General features: G+C 42.5%; 1 protein-coding gene across 25 annotated transcripts in view; it reads left to right on the top strand.

Moving 5' to 3' along the window:
- MGA (MAX dimerization protein MGA) overlaps positions 1 to 15,012 on the top strand; it is a 166,132-nt gene that overhangs the window by 53,138 nt on the left and 97,982 nt on the right. For 4 of the 25 annotated variants that reach the window (XM_064570625.1, XM_064570622.1, XM_064570627.1 and 1 more), the window contains exons 1-2: positions 4,165 to 4,332; positions 12,118 to 13,248. In XM_064570625.1, coding sequence (XP_064426695.1) covers positions 12,185 to 13,248 — 1,064 coding nt within the window. In that variant the 5' untranslated portion in view covers positions 4,165 to 4,332; positions 12,118 to 12,184. Of the gene's footprint in view, positions 1 to 4,161; positions 4,333 to 4,384; positions 4,625 to 4,662; positions 4,683 to 5,023; positions 5,481 to 12,117; positions 13,249 to 15,012 lie in introns of those variants that run through there. The other 21 variants (XM_064570614.1, XM_064570615.1, XM_064570618.1 and 18 more) reach the window with 11 other exon arrangements.

The raw sequence follows: 15,012 nt of genomic DNA, 5'->3' as shown, positions 1-15,012 counted from the left end.
CAGCTGCCTTTGGCTCAGGTCATGATCCTGGGGTCTGGGGATCCAGCCCCACATCAGGCTCCCTGCTCCATGGGGAGCCTGCTTCTCTCTCTCTCCCCTGCCCCTCACTGATTCTCTCTCTCTCTCTTTCTCAAATAAAATCTTAAAAAAAATAAAAATAGAGTTGTGGTAGGTGTTATAAAGGAATACAGGGCATTATGAGAGCATATTATGAGGAGACCTCATCTGATCCTTGGGGGTTAAGAAATGTTTCTTGAGGAAGTGACATAAGCTTACGCATGAAGGGTGGGTGAATAGCAGGTTTGAGGCATCTGGGAAGATCTTAGCAAAGGGTAAGGAACATGATTATGTGGGCTTGAGATAGGAGGCAGCAAGAGAGAATGATATTTCTTAATGAACATTGATAACATTCTGTCACATTTATGTCGTCCTCTTTTTCCATCTTCACCTCTCAACATTTTTTAAAACATGCTTTTAATCATATTACTATGCTGGTTAAGAAACTTGTAGAGCTCTGGGCGCCTGGGTGGCTCAGTTGGTTAGGCGACTGCCTTCGGCTTGGGTCATGATCCTGGAGTCCTGGGATGGAGTCCTGCGTCGGGCTTCCTGCTCAGTGGGGAGTCTGCTTCTCCCTCTGACCCTCCCCCCCTCATGCTCTCTCTATCTCATTCTCTCTCTCAAATAAATAAAATCTTTAAAAAAAACAAAAACAAGAAAACTTAAAAAAAAAACCAAGCTCCTCTTTGAGTAGATTTTTGGCTTCATGAAGGTAGGACTTTTTACCACTTTTAATTCCTTAGTTCATGTTTTACATATTGGAGCTAGTCATACTTTGCCCCTAGATAGGGGTTTAGTTGCAGTACTAAATGGTAGGCAAGAATGGCGTTGTGTATAAGCTAGTACGATTCCCTTTTTTTTTCCCGCTGCCTAGCACATAAGTTTATTGCTAGTGAAGGAGTTGGTTTTTTGTTTTTTGTTTTTTTTTTTGGTAAAAAGCCTGTTTTGTAACCTAGTCTGTATGTAGCTCTTATTCTAAGAATGGTTTTTATTGTGTTGACTTAAGAATACTGTAAATAAGGCCATAACCCTGGGGATTTTGGGGTGTGTGTGGTGATGGCTTTGTCTAAAGATTTAAGATGATGAAGACCAAAGATTTTAGTCACTTGAGAGAGGTATGTCACTACTGTAGATATTGGAACTGAGTAGGTGGGATCTGAGTAGATTGGATAAGGAATATAGTTTGTTTTGTTGGTGGATTCTGTTAAGTTGTGCCAACTTTCAGAATTCTAGTGTAGACATCTGAACAGTGAAAGAAGTGCCAGTCTTTGCCCTATCTTCAGCACATACAAGGCATTCAAATATTTGAATAGGAAAAAGTGTGCATGTAAGTGGAATAGGGCCTATGTGTTTATAGAGCAATCTTGGATCAAAATTGTGTTTATATTCCATGCATTCTCTATCCCTACCTCTCTCTTTTTTTTTTTTTTAAATTTTATTTATTTATTTGACAGAGAGAGACACAGCAAGAGAGGGAACACAAGTGGGGGAGAGGGAGAAGCAGGCTTCCTGCTGAGTAGGGAGCCCGATGCAGGACTCGATCCCAGGACCTGGGTTCATGACCTGAGCCGAAGGCAGACGCTTAATGACTGAACCACCCAGGCACCCCTCACATTTCTTAGATTTAGTAAAATATCTTTGAAAGCTCAAACAAGGGAAACCAAGGGAAAGATTTTTATGTTAGGCTGATGAGCAGGGGTTAGCTGTGCTAACTGCAATGAGAGAATTTTTTTCTTTTTTTTTAAGATCAAGAGAGTGAGCGTGCTTGCACGCATGAGCAGGGGGAGGAGCAGAGGGAGAGGGAGATAATCTCCAAGCGACTCTACGCTGAACCAGAGCCCTACTTGGGCTCCATCCCAGGACCCTGAGATCATGACCTGAGCTGAAACCAGGAGTCGGATACCTAATGGACTGAGGCATCGAGTGCCCTTGAAATGAGAGAATTCTAATAGCTAGGTGAAATGCAGGAGTGTCAGCTTTAGCAGTTAGCTTGGCATTTTAAAAACTTGGGTTATATAAGGATGCCTTTTATTTATTTTTAAAATATTTTAGAGAGAGAAAGCAAGATGGGGGAGGGGCCGAGGGAGGGAGAGAGAGAATCTCAAGCAGACTCTGTGTTGAACACAGAGCCAGATGAGGGGCTCAAACTCACCATCCTGAGATCATGACTTGAGTGGAAATCAAGAGTCCCACACTTAACCAGCTGTGCCACCCAGGCGCCCCTGGTGATGGTTCTAAAAGATCTGGCATTTCATGTTTGCTTGGTGTAGGGTAAGAGTAGCAAAAGAAATTCTCCACTCTCCCTGTCCTCCAAGGTGTCCTCTGAGATTCTCCAATGAGAGATTTTATGTTAACTTGTCTCATTTGGGATGCAGCTACCACTAGGTATGGTTGTTAACCAGTCATCAGTCATTTACATCTTAGATGCTTTAATGCTAGGTCAACACATTTCTGCTTTTAATTTTGTATGAGGAAACCTTAGACCCTTGAGAGGAAAGCATTCTTGGAAGAGGTGGGAGATTTTGACAAGGCAGGAAAAGAGGTTTTTGGGGTCAGGGAAGAGGAGGAAGGTGTTAAACTGGTGTTTTGGGGCACCTGGGTGGCTCAGTCGGTTGGGCATCTGCCTTTGGCTCAGGTCATGATCCCAGGGTCCTGGGATCGAGTCCCACATCCGGCTCCCTGCTCAGTGGGGGCCTGCTTCTCCCTCTCCTCCCTGCTTGTGCTCTCTCTCGCTCTCTCTCTCACTGTCTGTCCCTCTCTTTCGCAAATAAATAAAACCTTAAAAAAAAAAAAAGAAACTGGTGTTTTTCAGTTTTGCCTAGGATTTTGGGTATTATTCATTTGTTGCACTTGTGATGCTCTTGTTGACAGTGCCTGCATGGGGGTTTCAGAGCAACTTCAGAAGTCTAATCTTTAGCCTAACATTTTCCAGTCCATACTAATTCCAGCAGTTTCTTCCCGTGGTGTGGCAGAGGAAGAGCAGAATGAAGGGAAACAAGACCCTTCTTCCTAATATCCGGTCCAGCTCTGGTCAATTCTGTTGGATAAGCCTCTTCCTCTTGGCTCCTTTCTTTCAACCCCCTCATTCTCCTTCTTCATAGTGTTTTGTATTAGGTCACCTAGCAAATAATACTTCTTAGTACTTGCTAATTCTTTTAAGAGTGAAAGAATACAGTTTGGAAACATGGACCACAATTTCTACTCTTTCTATTTTGCCTCTTCTTTCTCATTTTAAACAACTCTCCCTTTTTACTACTTGAGTGTTAGCAGCTCAGAAGAAGGAGCAACTGGTAAGGGGTAGGGAAGAATAATTTTTGATGTTTGGTTGGGAGAAATACTGTTCGTTAACCTGTTCAGCGACTGCCTGACATAATATTCAGCAATTTTTTCTTTGCACTTCATAGCTTAAATATCTTGAACAAACAAAAATTGAAAACACAGGATCAAGGCATTAAAGCTTAGATAATACTTCGTCGTGCAAAAAATTCTTGTTTCCATGGTTTACTGTCTTATTAGGACATCTTTCATCTTTGTCAGGCAAATTAGTGGCAACTCTTCTTCCCTTCCTAATTGGTAGTGGAGTTTTCGGTCTCCTTCCTACTTTCCTAGTGTTCTTCGGTCGTGGATGTTGCAGACTCGACCACCCGTCTCTCAAAAGTCTTCTCTTCAAGGTTTCCCGACGGTCTGGCGCTATCCAAACCTACAGCACCTTGGGGAGAAGATCTCGGATTCATTTGACGAGCTGGTGAAGCCCCCGGGGCTGTGGAGCCAGATGTGGGTGGGACTGGGTGCGGCAGGGGCGGGGCCGCTGAGAAGCCCGAGGGAAACGGTGGAGGGCACAGCTGAGAAAGCCTGCGGGCAAAGGTTTCACAGTTTTCACGAAGCCTTCGTGTGCGAGGCTGAGGGAATTGGGGTGCCTTCTTCCTCCCTCGCCGTTCTTGATTCTGGAAGCTTCATTAGGCTTTTACCGGTTTCCTGGACCCGGAAAAGCAGCGGCTTGAGCTCCAGGGGCGGGTCCCAAGGGTCTTGTCGCTGCTCCGGGGCCGTTTGGCCTCCTGATGTTGGGGGAGGGGCGAGGGAGGTGCAGCTCGCGCCTCCTTTTGCGCTTGCGCGGCGGACTCTGAGCGGGTAGGAGCGCGTGCGCGGTGACGTGGACGTCCGGTGCGCGCGCAGGCTCTTCAGCTGGAGCGGACACACGGTGTGCGAACCGAACAGAATAACCCGCCCCCAGCGGGATGTGAAGGACTCCGGGTGAGGCCGACCACGCCCCGCACGGTAACTCTCGGGCCTGGGTGGAGGGCGTCGCTTTAGTACTGGCCCGATTAGAGTTTTTTGAGAGTTTGAAGTGCTTGTGGATTTGAACAGCGTGAGAAGCGTTCTGCTGTGCGATCTTCGCACGCCCCAGCCAGGCCGGGCCTTGCGCGGGGCTGCCTTTGGCGCGCGCCTGTGGCCCCCTCAGCGAGGCTGCGCATGTCACCTCGCGCGCGTCCCCGGCCTCACTTCCGCGTCGCGCAGCGAACTAACTGGGAACATCGACGCCAGAGGGAGAAGCCACGAGGCGGGCGGGGTGAGAAGCGCCCTTGGCGCGGCCCTGCCCTCGCGTGCGTGGGGTGCCGTACCGCGTGGTACGATCCGCGTGATGACTTTCAGCGCGGCCCGGGGCTTTAGGTCGAGAGCTGTGCTTGTGCGCTTTGCATTTTAGAGCTCAGGTCTCGGGGTTCCAAAACTCTGAGGGAAACGGTGCTGACGTCGCTTTTTAAGGAGCTATGTGTAGCATTTTGACACCTGTGTAAACGTCTCATTTAGCATGTAATTTCCGGGCAAGTTGTTTGAGGCAGGACCGTGTGTGAGTTTAATAAAGGAGGGCGAGGAAGTGAGCCGTACAGGAGTGGGAACTTGGTAAACAAAGGACCGGTGGCTAGTAAGTGCAGAAATGAGGGCGGGGAAAACAGGTGGGAAGAGCAGGTGTTATTTTCTTTTTCCCTCTGTGGGCAGCCTTTGGCTAGTTTTCTGTTTATGAGGTTTCCGTCGTCTGTTAAATTGTCAAGTAGGTCTCTGCCCTCAGTGGTAGGTGCGTCTGGGATATAACTAAATCTATTCGAACACCAGTAACCAGAGTTGAGGGATCTATGTGCGAAGAGTATGGAGAAGTTAGATCGTTTCAGACTGGGTTGAGAGCGGAAAGTGGTAATGTCTTCCTGTGAAGATTTTTGCTTTGCTTTTGGAACCCTGGGGATGCCTCCTCCTGGGGAGGGTGCAAACCGGGAGGGGTGAGTGAGGTCTTAAAGGAGGGGTGACTGATGGCAGAACAACGTGAGTGACCAAAGTACAGCTTTCTCTGAGAGAAGACCACCCTCAGGGTTCGCGTCGCCGGAGCAGACACGTGGATCAAGAGAACTCTCGAGCCCACCCGCGCACCCCCGGTGGGTGTTGTGAAGGTTCTCAGGCTTCTGCGGCGTAATAGCTGGCAAATACTGCCTGCTCTCCCTTTTCTTTTTGGGCACGACGCCGCGGCTAGGCTGCAGGGAAAGTGCCTGGAGGCGGCGTGACGACTGCTGGGAAGGGGGCTGGCCCGAGAGGGCCGGGTGGCCAGGTCTGTAGTCTCCACGGTAACAGAATGCGACTGGATCCCGCCGAGCGTTCGGCAGGTTCCGGCCGACGGCACGTGATCTGTCGGGACTCCTCTTCTCCGGAAGAGCTTTCCTTGCGGCATTTTTTCACGTGGTTGTCGGCCAGCTAGCCTCTGCAGTTAAAAAGCGGTGATTTTGGGCCCTTGATAGTCGACGGCGACTGCTCTTCCCGGGGACTAGCAGGAACTAGCAGGAGGCCTTTTCACTTATAAGAATATGGGATCATGCTGGTGCTTCTTGCTTCCGAATGGTTCTGTTTCCAGCGGTTGTGTGCGTAGAGTGGGTTGAGTTCACTTAACAAAAAACACATGCTTAGGACTTCAGGAAGTTCAGTGCCCTGGGTACTTTGCCATACTTATGCTGGGGTAGAGTGGCTGTTTGGTTACTGTCCGTTTCTGCCATAAAAGTTAGTTCTTCAAATTCTGCTTGTGCAGGGCGCCTGGGTGGCTCAGTTGGTTAAGCGACTGCCTTCGGCTCAGGTCATGATCCTGGAGTCCCCGGATCGAGTCCCGCATCGGGCTCCCTGCTCGGCAGGGAGTCTGCTTCTCCCTCTGACCCTCCTCCCTCTCATGCTCTCTGTCTCTCATTCTCTCTCTCTCAAAAAAAAAAAAAAAAAAAGTTAAAAAAAAATTCTGCTTGTGCAACTGCTGGGACCTGAGAGCTTGATTACCTCAAGTTGTAGTTAAGGGACCATTCCTAGGAATAGAAAATGCTCCTGGAGTTAGTATTAACTAGTGATATCTGGGAAGAGAAGGGATGGGGCTTAGTATCTTAGGCAAATTCAGTTCTGTGCCTTAAGACCTAACGTATTTCAGGTAGTATTTTGAGATTTACTTTACAGGATTGTGGTGATTATAAAATGATCAGGATGTTGTCTGGTCTAAAGTAAGTGCTTACTAATAGCATGTATCACTTAATTATGAAAATCAACCGAATGCTTAAGAATTGGGTGTTTGGATATTTTACTGTTTTTGCCGCCATTTGCTGTCATGTTTTCTGATTATATCCACATTCTGTTTTTCTTTTTTTTTTAATGTTTTTAATTAATTTACTTAATTGACAGCGCACACAAGCAGGGGGAGGGGCAGAGGGAGAGGGAGCCCTGACGCGGGGCTCGATCCCAGAACTGGGATCATGACCTGAGCCGAAGGCAGACGCTTAACTAAGGCTGAGCCACCCAGGTGCCCCCCAAATTCTGCTTTTCTTTAAGATTTTTTGAATTTCTGGGCCCATTGTATATTGATAAATAGCGACACTCGAATGAACCCATTCTCTTAAAATTTGTGTTTCAGAAACTTAATTTAACTTAAACCATATTTTTGTAGTGTTTATTTTTTGTAGCGAATGGTTATATTAAGGAACAAACTAACATCTTGGTGCCTACCATACCGTAATGCATTTGTGGTATGAAGGGTTACCGTTATTTTTAGCAACGTTGGAAACCTTCAGAATAGGTTGATCAGCGTATGAATATTTTGTGTTTTTATTTATTTATTTATTTTAAAAAAGATTTTATTTATTTGACAGAGACATAGCGAGAGAGGGAACACAAGCAGGGGCAGTGGGAGAGGGAGAAGGAGGCTTCCCGAGGAGCAGGGAGCCCGAAGCGGGGCTCAATTCCAGGACCCTGGGATCATGACCTAAGCCTAAGGCAGAAGCTTAACGACTGAGCCACCCAGGCGCCCCGTATTTTGTGTTTTTAAAGTAGTTATTTTGATTGGGTGCTTTTTCGGAGGGGCAAGTTGGGGGGGCAGGGAGCAGTACATGAATCATTGAATTAGGTAACTACCTAGTAAACTAACTAGTGTATTTTGTAAGTTGTATGAGGGTCATGGCTTTAGTAGTTAAACATTTCCCAAAGAGGTCATTGGTGAAAAGACATTTGGAATAGGGACTCTGAAATTGTAACAATTTATGGCACTTGCCACATTATTTATCTGAAAACAACATTCTCTCTCAAAGCCTGTGTGTGTGTGTGTGTGTGTGTGTGTGCTGATGGGATTTTTTTGGAATGTGAGTTATTTACCATCCACTAGTAAACTTACTTCCTTGGCTCATTATTATAGTTATATAGATAAATGCTTGATACTGAAAAGCTGAACTGAGATTTTTAAAATTTTAAGCTGTAATTACCAAAACTGTGGTCTTCCTTAAAGCTTTTAGAGAGCCAAATACAAGGTATTTTTAGAATCTTGCTGGGAATAGATTTATTTCTTCATGAGTAACGTAACCCTTCCTAAAGTACATTGGATTTTTTGCAGTTGGTTAAAGCCTTTGACTTTGGAGTGTTGTGTGTCTGAAGTAGCTAAATATACTGAATTGACTATCCTCTTATTGTAAGATCCTATATAGATCCCAGAATTGTAGACATGCTTATAGTAGACTCTGTGCTTAAAGATTATGGAATAAGAATTCAATTTCTTGTTTCTATACTAGTAGCAGTATATAGTTCAAGAAGTAGAGATTGTTTTGGTCGTAAGTTAGGTTTTTGGTTTTAAGCATTTTCATCAACTCATGGAATAGTTTAGAGGGGTTTTTTGAAAAAGACCTTACACAAATCATAAGTCTGAAAGTTCTTTTTCCTGTATTAATACACATTTTTACATTGTTTTTATATTATATTTCTTATCTGTGCAGAGTTCAAATAGAGCAGGCTGACTTTTCTGCACTTAATTTTTTTGTTTAGGCAAAAAGAAAAATTTGAAATATGTATGTATGAAGTTAGCATAAAATTTACTCAATGCATTCTGTAACACTAAATGGGATTTCTGTCATTTGAATCTTTGACATTTCATAGATTTTTAAGAGTGCTTCTTATTTAGGAGGGGGTGGTGCAGAGGGAGAGGGAGAATCTTAGGCAGGCTCCATGTCCAGCAGGGAGCCTGTTGGGCTGTGTCTCACAAACCTGAGATCCTGACCTGAGCTGAAATCAAGAGTCAGATGCTTAAGGGACTGAGCCACCCAGGTTCCTCTTAAGGGTGCTTTTTAAAGCATTGGTTAAAACTTCTTTGCTCTATAGTTTTACTTGTAATCTGAAAATCAAGATTTTAATATTATAGAAGATAATGTTTAAGAAATTTTGAACCCTTTAATGTATTCATTGGTTTGGAATATCTAAAATTTTTTTCAGGTAGTTCTTTGCCACCTTGGTTATATTTAAATGTACTTTTTTTTTTTTTCTTAAAGATTTTATTTATCTATTCATGGGGGGGAGGCAGAGGGACAAGCAGGCTCCCCGCTGAGCAGGGGGCCTTTTAGGGACTTGATCCCAGGACCCCGGGATCATGACCTGAGCCGAGGGCAGATGCTTAACCACCTGAGCCACCAAGGTGTCCTATTTAAATATACTTAAAAAGAATATTTTACGGGGGCGCCTGGGTGGCTCAGTCGTTAAGCGTCTGCCTTCGGCTCAGGTCATGATCCCAGGGTCCTGGGATTGAGCCCCGCATCGGGCTCCCTGCTCCGCGGGAAGCCTGCTTCTCCCTCTCCCACTCCCCCTGCTTGTGTTCCCTCTCTCGCTGTGTCTCTCTCTGTCAAATAAATAAATAAAATCTTTAAAAAAAAAAAAAAGGAATATTTTACGTAATTGCTTGCAAACATAGTTGGTGGTTTGTGAGAAAAACTTTGAACTTTATGAACTAAGTACAGGATTTTGTGTTCTTTGAGTTATATGCCATTGTAGAGGTATTAGTTTTTGTGAACTCTCTAAGCTTTACTGTTTATTTTTACAGTTACCTTAATTTTGATTTTATTTATTTATTTGAGAGAGAAAGAGAGCAAGCGAGGGAGAGAGCACAAGCAGAGGGGAGCGGCAGGCAGAGGGAGAGGGAGAAGCAGGCTCCCCACTAAGCAGGGAGCCCGGAATGGGGCTTGATCCCAGGACCAAGCCCCTGAGCGGAGGGTAGATGCTTAACACACTGAGCCACCCAAGCGCCCCTTAATTTTGATTTCTTAGTCTGTTTAAATTTTGCTTTATCAATCTCTGATAGGTGTTGCCTAAACTTGTTAGTTTTAGGAAACAATAAGCTTAATTACCTTAAGCCTGAAGCAGCTTTTGAAAAGAATCACCCTAAATTTTATCTCTTAAAAGTAAGCTCCAAATCGGAGAAGAGATTTTTTTTTTTTCATCTTTCCTGGGTATTATTGCTTTAGTGTAAGAAAGTAGATTTCTATTTTAATGTTTAGCCATAACAGGAAACAGTAGCTAACCTTTTTTGAAGTCTTGACTTTTAAAATATCTATTATCCTCAGGCTAATTGTGAATATTTTAAGTTTTGGAGCTTTTTTTGGTCATGTGGTCAGTTCTTTAAAAAGAGGTAAGGTTCAGATCATATGATTCTGCTGCTTGTCAGTAGCTCTGATGAAAGATAAAATTAGACTTTTTAATTAAAATGAGAACCAATAAAAGATGGATTTGATTAATCAAAATTACTGACCCACTTAAACAGGAGTAGTGATGTAGCATCTTCCTTTTTGTGTAAAAGCTAATTGGAGATAACTTTATATCTTATAGAATATTTAGGTAATTGAGCACATCAGTTGAATATAATAACCTGAGATTTCTTTATAACTTTTTATTGAGATATAAATCACGTAACATAAAATTTACCATTTTTAAGAGTACACTTCACTGGTTTTTAGTTCCTGAACATTTCTGTCACCCCCAAAAGAAACCTCATCCATACCCGTTAGCAGTCGTCCCAGTTATCCCTTTCTCCTCCTGGCAACCACTAATCTGCTTCCTGTCTCTACAGATTTACTTATTTTGGACATTACATATAAATGAAATCATACAATGTATGTGGGATTTTTCATTATAACTTTAAAAAATTAACCAATTTTAACCCTTTTTTGAATAGGTTGTATGTTCACAAGGTAAAAAATTTAGAACGTGTTTTCCCATTCTCCCAGTTTTCCCTCGATACAGCCAACACTACTAGTTCTTTTCCTATCTTTATAAATAGTCTAGGGGCGCCTGGGTAGCTCAGTTGGTTAAGCGGCTGCCTTCTGCTCAGGTCATGATCCCGGGGTCCTGGGATCGAGTCCTGCATCAGGCTCCCTGCTCAGCGGAGAGCCTGCTTCTCCCTCTCCCTCTGCCTGCCTCTCTGCCTACTTGTGCTCTCTATCTCTCTGTCAAATAAATAAATAAAATCTTTAAAAATATATTTATATATAAATAGTTTATATATGTTAGGCAAATACATATTTCTTTCTTTCTTTGGCTTTTTGTTTTTAACTTTATAAAGAAGTGTAACGTAATCTATCACTCTTTGGAACATTTTGCCTTTAATATATCTTGTAAAGTATGAGTCCATAAAATTTATACATTCTCTATTTTAGCTGTAGAATATTCCATTCTATGGATGTAGCACCATTTATTTAACCAGTCTTTCTTGATGGATTCTCCCACAGCCCCAAAGTCTTTTGCTGTTGTACAGGGAAATACAGGGAAGAATCTTGTATGCATCACTTATCATGGATGTGTGTCTGTGCGTGCATGTACATATTTAAGATAAGGTCTTAGAAGAACTGATGTTTCATAGGATATATGCATTTGTACTTTTGATATTTTCATGTTGCCCTCTGTCATAGAGATTCTGTTGTTTTATAGTCTCAGCATCTTGTTAGGTGAGAATGCTGGTTGACTTAAAACCTTTCCAACACCTCTACCAAGTTTCGATTTTTGCCAGTGTGGTAGGGCGAAAGACAGTGTCAAGATGGTTTTATTTTGCATTTTTCTTATTCTGACATTATGTACATTTTCATAGGTGTTTGCTTTTCCTATCTTTTATCCATTTTTTGATACAGTACAGTACTGCAAATGTTTTCTTTTTTAGGGTTTTCTTAGTTTTTCTTTACTGTAGGAGTACAGTATATCATACATATAGCATACAAAATATATTAATTAGCTGTTTATATTATGGTAAGTCTTCCATCAGCAGTAGACTATTAGTAATTAAGTTGTTGAGGAGTCAAAAGTTACATGTGGATTTTTACCGTGTGTGCAGGGAGGGGAGGTCGATGGTCCTAATAACCCCTGAGTTGTTCAGGGGTCAACTGCAATTAGATTAAAATGAAATATTTATTTATTTACTTATTTATTTATGGGAAAGAATGCAGGGGGAGGAGCAGAGGGAGAGAGAGAATCCCAAGCAATCTGACTCGGAGCTCGATCTCATGACCCTGAGATCATGACCTGAGCTGAAATCAAGAGTCGGCTGCTTAACTGACTGAGCCACCCAGATTCCATTCTAAAATGAATTTTAAAATATATTAAATATTCTGGAGTGAATATCCTTACAGTGATGAGAGAAAGGTAGAAGCAAAGTCTTCAAAGAATTGAGAAATATATTTTGGGGATAACATAATCATTGTATTTATAACAAAACAAACATTCACTTGATTAAAAGGGTTTTGTTTTTTGTTGCAGGCTGGGAAGGCCACTGTGACTATGTGGTGACTACAGTTATCTTACGACGGAGTTTCCCACTGGAATCATGGAGGAGAAACAGCAGATTATATTGGCTAATCAAGATGGTGGAACAATGGCAGGAGCAGCACCTACCTTTTTTGTCATCCTCAAACAGCCAGGAAATGGCAAAACTGATCAAGGAATTTTGGTTACTAATCGGGATGCCTGTGCTTTGGCTAGTAGTGTGTCATCACCAGGAAAATCTAAAGGGAAGATTTGTCTTCCAGCTGATTGTACTGTGGGAGGAATCACTGTCACCCTGGATAACAATAGTATGTGGAATGAATTCTATCATCGAAGCACAGAGATGATTCTGACCAAGCAGGGAAGACGCATGTTTCCATATTGTCGTTACTGGATAACAGGTTTAGATTCAAATATGAAGTATATCCTTGTCATGGATATATCTCCTGTGGATAACCATCGTTATAAGTGGAATGGTCGCTGGTGGGAACCAAGTGGGAAGGCTGAGCCCCATGTTTTGGGGAGGGTTTTTATTCATCCAGAATCTCCTTCCACAGGTCATTATTGGATGCATCAACCAGTTTCTTTCTATAAACTCAAACTTACCAACAATACACTGGACCAAGAAGGGCACATCATCTTGCACTCTATGCATCGGTACCTGCCGAGGCTTCATTTGGTGCCTGCAGAAAAGGCTACTGAGGTGATACAGTTAAATGGCCCTGGTGTCCACACTTTTACCTTTCCACAGACTGAATTCTTTGCAGTAACAGCTTACCAGAACATTCAGATTACCCAGCTGAAAATAGATTATAATCCATTTGCTAAGGGCTTCCGGGATGATGGGCTGAATAGTAAGCCCCAAAGAGATGGAAAGCAAAAGAACAGCTCTGACCAGGAAGGGAATAGTGTTCCCAGTTCTCCTGGTCAGCGGGTCCGTCTTACAGAAGGTGAGGGGTCAGAGATACAGCTAACTGATTCAGATCCTTTATCGAGGGGTCATGAAACATCAGGCAAGTGTTTGGAGAAGCCTTCTCTCAGTATAAAACGGGACTTTCTTGGTTTCATGGATATTGATTCAGCCCTTGGTGAAGTTCCTCAATTGAAACAAGAGGTTTCTGAAAGGTAGGTAATAGCCTTTCTGTTCTTAGAGATAAAAGGAAATACTGGATTTAATATATTGGTTGTGTGGACTACTGACTTGAAATACTGATAAATGTAAGCCACTATCAACTATACCATAGTTCCTTTTACATTTTGTGAAGTAATGGTTTATTTTTTTGTAATAAATATGAGTTGGGTTTGGGATTTAGAATTAGAGGCAAAAATAGATGGTTTTTCAGAATGGGGACCTTTTGTTCATTTAGATTTAGAGTTTTAGAGTTTTTAGGTTTAGGATTTTGTTGATAAAGCATGACTGTTCCTTGGTAATATATAGAGAGAACTCTTGATTAATTGGGGAAGGGAAAAGAAAATACTTTCAAATCATAACTGGAACAAATGAGGCACAGAAGGGATTCAAAGTGAACTTATTTGTATCTGTTTAAGAATTTAATGCCCTGTGGACAGCTAATATCCAGAAGTTGACTAAAAAATAAGCTGAAAATTCTTACATGTTAAAATAGCAGGATGTGCTGTTGTCTTATTTATTTGAACTCGCATTACTTATTTTTATTTTTTTTTTTAAAGATTTTATTTATTTATTTGAGACAGAGAGAATGAGAGACAGAGAGCATGAGAGGGAGGAGGGCCAGAGGGAGAGGCAGACTCCCCACCGAGCAGGGAGCCCGATGCGGGACTCGATTCCGGGACTCCAGGATCATGACCTGAGCCGAAGGCAGTTGCCCAACCAACTGAGCCACCCAGGCGCCCCTCGCATTACTTATTTTTTAATCAAAGACTTTTTTTAGAGAAGTTTTAGGTTCACAGCAAAATTGAGAGGAAGGTGGGGCACCTGGGTGGCTCAGTCATTAAGTGTCTGCCTTCGGCTCAGGTCATGATCCCAGAGTCCTGGGATCGAGCCCCCGCATCGGGCTCCCTGCTGGGCGGGAAGCCTGCTTCTCCCTCTCCCACTCCTGCTGCTTGTGTTCCCGCTCTCACTCTTTCTCTGTCAAATAAATAAATAAAATCTTAAAAAAAAAAAAAAAAAAGATTGAGAGGAAGGTGTAGAGATTTCCCACATAACCTCTGCTGCTACACATACGTTGCATCCCCCACTATTAACATGCTCCACAAGAGTAATATATTTGTTACAATTTATAAACCATTGATACATCATAATCATCTGAAGTCCACAGATTAGGTTAGGGTTCATTTTTAGTGTTTCATATTCTATGAGTTTGGACAAATGTGTAATGATCTATATGTACCATTATAGAATCATACAGTATTTTCATTGCCTAAAAATCCTCTTCTCTGTTAATCCTTCCCCTCCCTCCCCAATCTCTGGCAACTTCTGATCTTTTTATTGTCTCTATAGCTTTGCCTGGTCCAGAATGTCATATAGTTGGAATCATACTGTATGTAACCTTTTCTCATTGACTTCTTTCACTTAGTAATTTGTATTCAAGTTTCCTTCATGTCTTCTCATGGCTTGGTAGCACATTTGTTTTTAGTGCTAAATAATACTCCATTGTCTGGGTGTACCAGACATCCATTATTTATCTATTCACCTACTAAAGGGCATCTTGGTTGTTTCCAAGTTTTGGCAATTATGAATAAAGCTCCCATAAACATTCATGTTTAAGTTTTCAGATGGTTTTAGTAGATACCAAGGAGCGTGTTGCTAAATCGTATGGTAGGAGTATGTTTAGATTGGTAAAAAATATCCAAACTGTCTTTTAAAGTAGTTGAGCTGTTTTGCATTCCAAGCAGTAGTGACTGAGGATT

This window comes from Mirounga angustirostris, unplaced genomic scaffold, assembly GCF_029215605.1.
Source record: "Mirounga angustirostris isolate CCGP_5_RB_7025 unplaced genomic scaffold, mMirAng1.0.hap1 SCAF_9, whole genome shotgun sequence".
In the NCBI taxonomy this organism is placed as follows: domain Eukaryota; kingdom Metazoa; phylum Chordata; class Mammalia; order Carnivora; family Phocidae; genus Mirounga; species Mirounga angustirostris.
The sequence above is the reverse complement of the archived record's forward strand: the minus strand, read 5'-3'. Positions and strand labels throughout refer to the sequence as shown.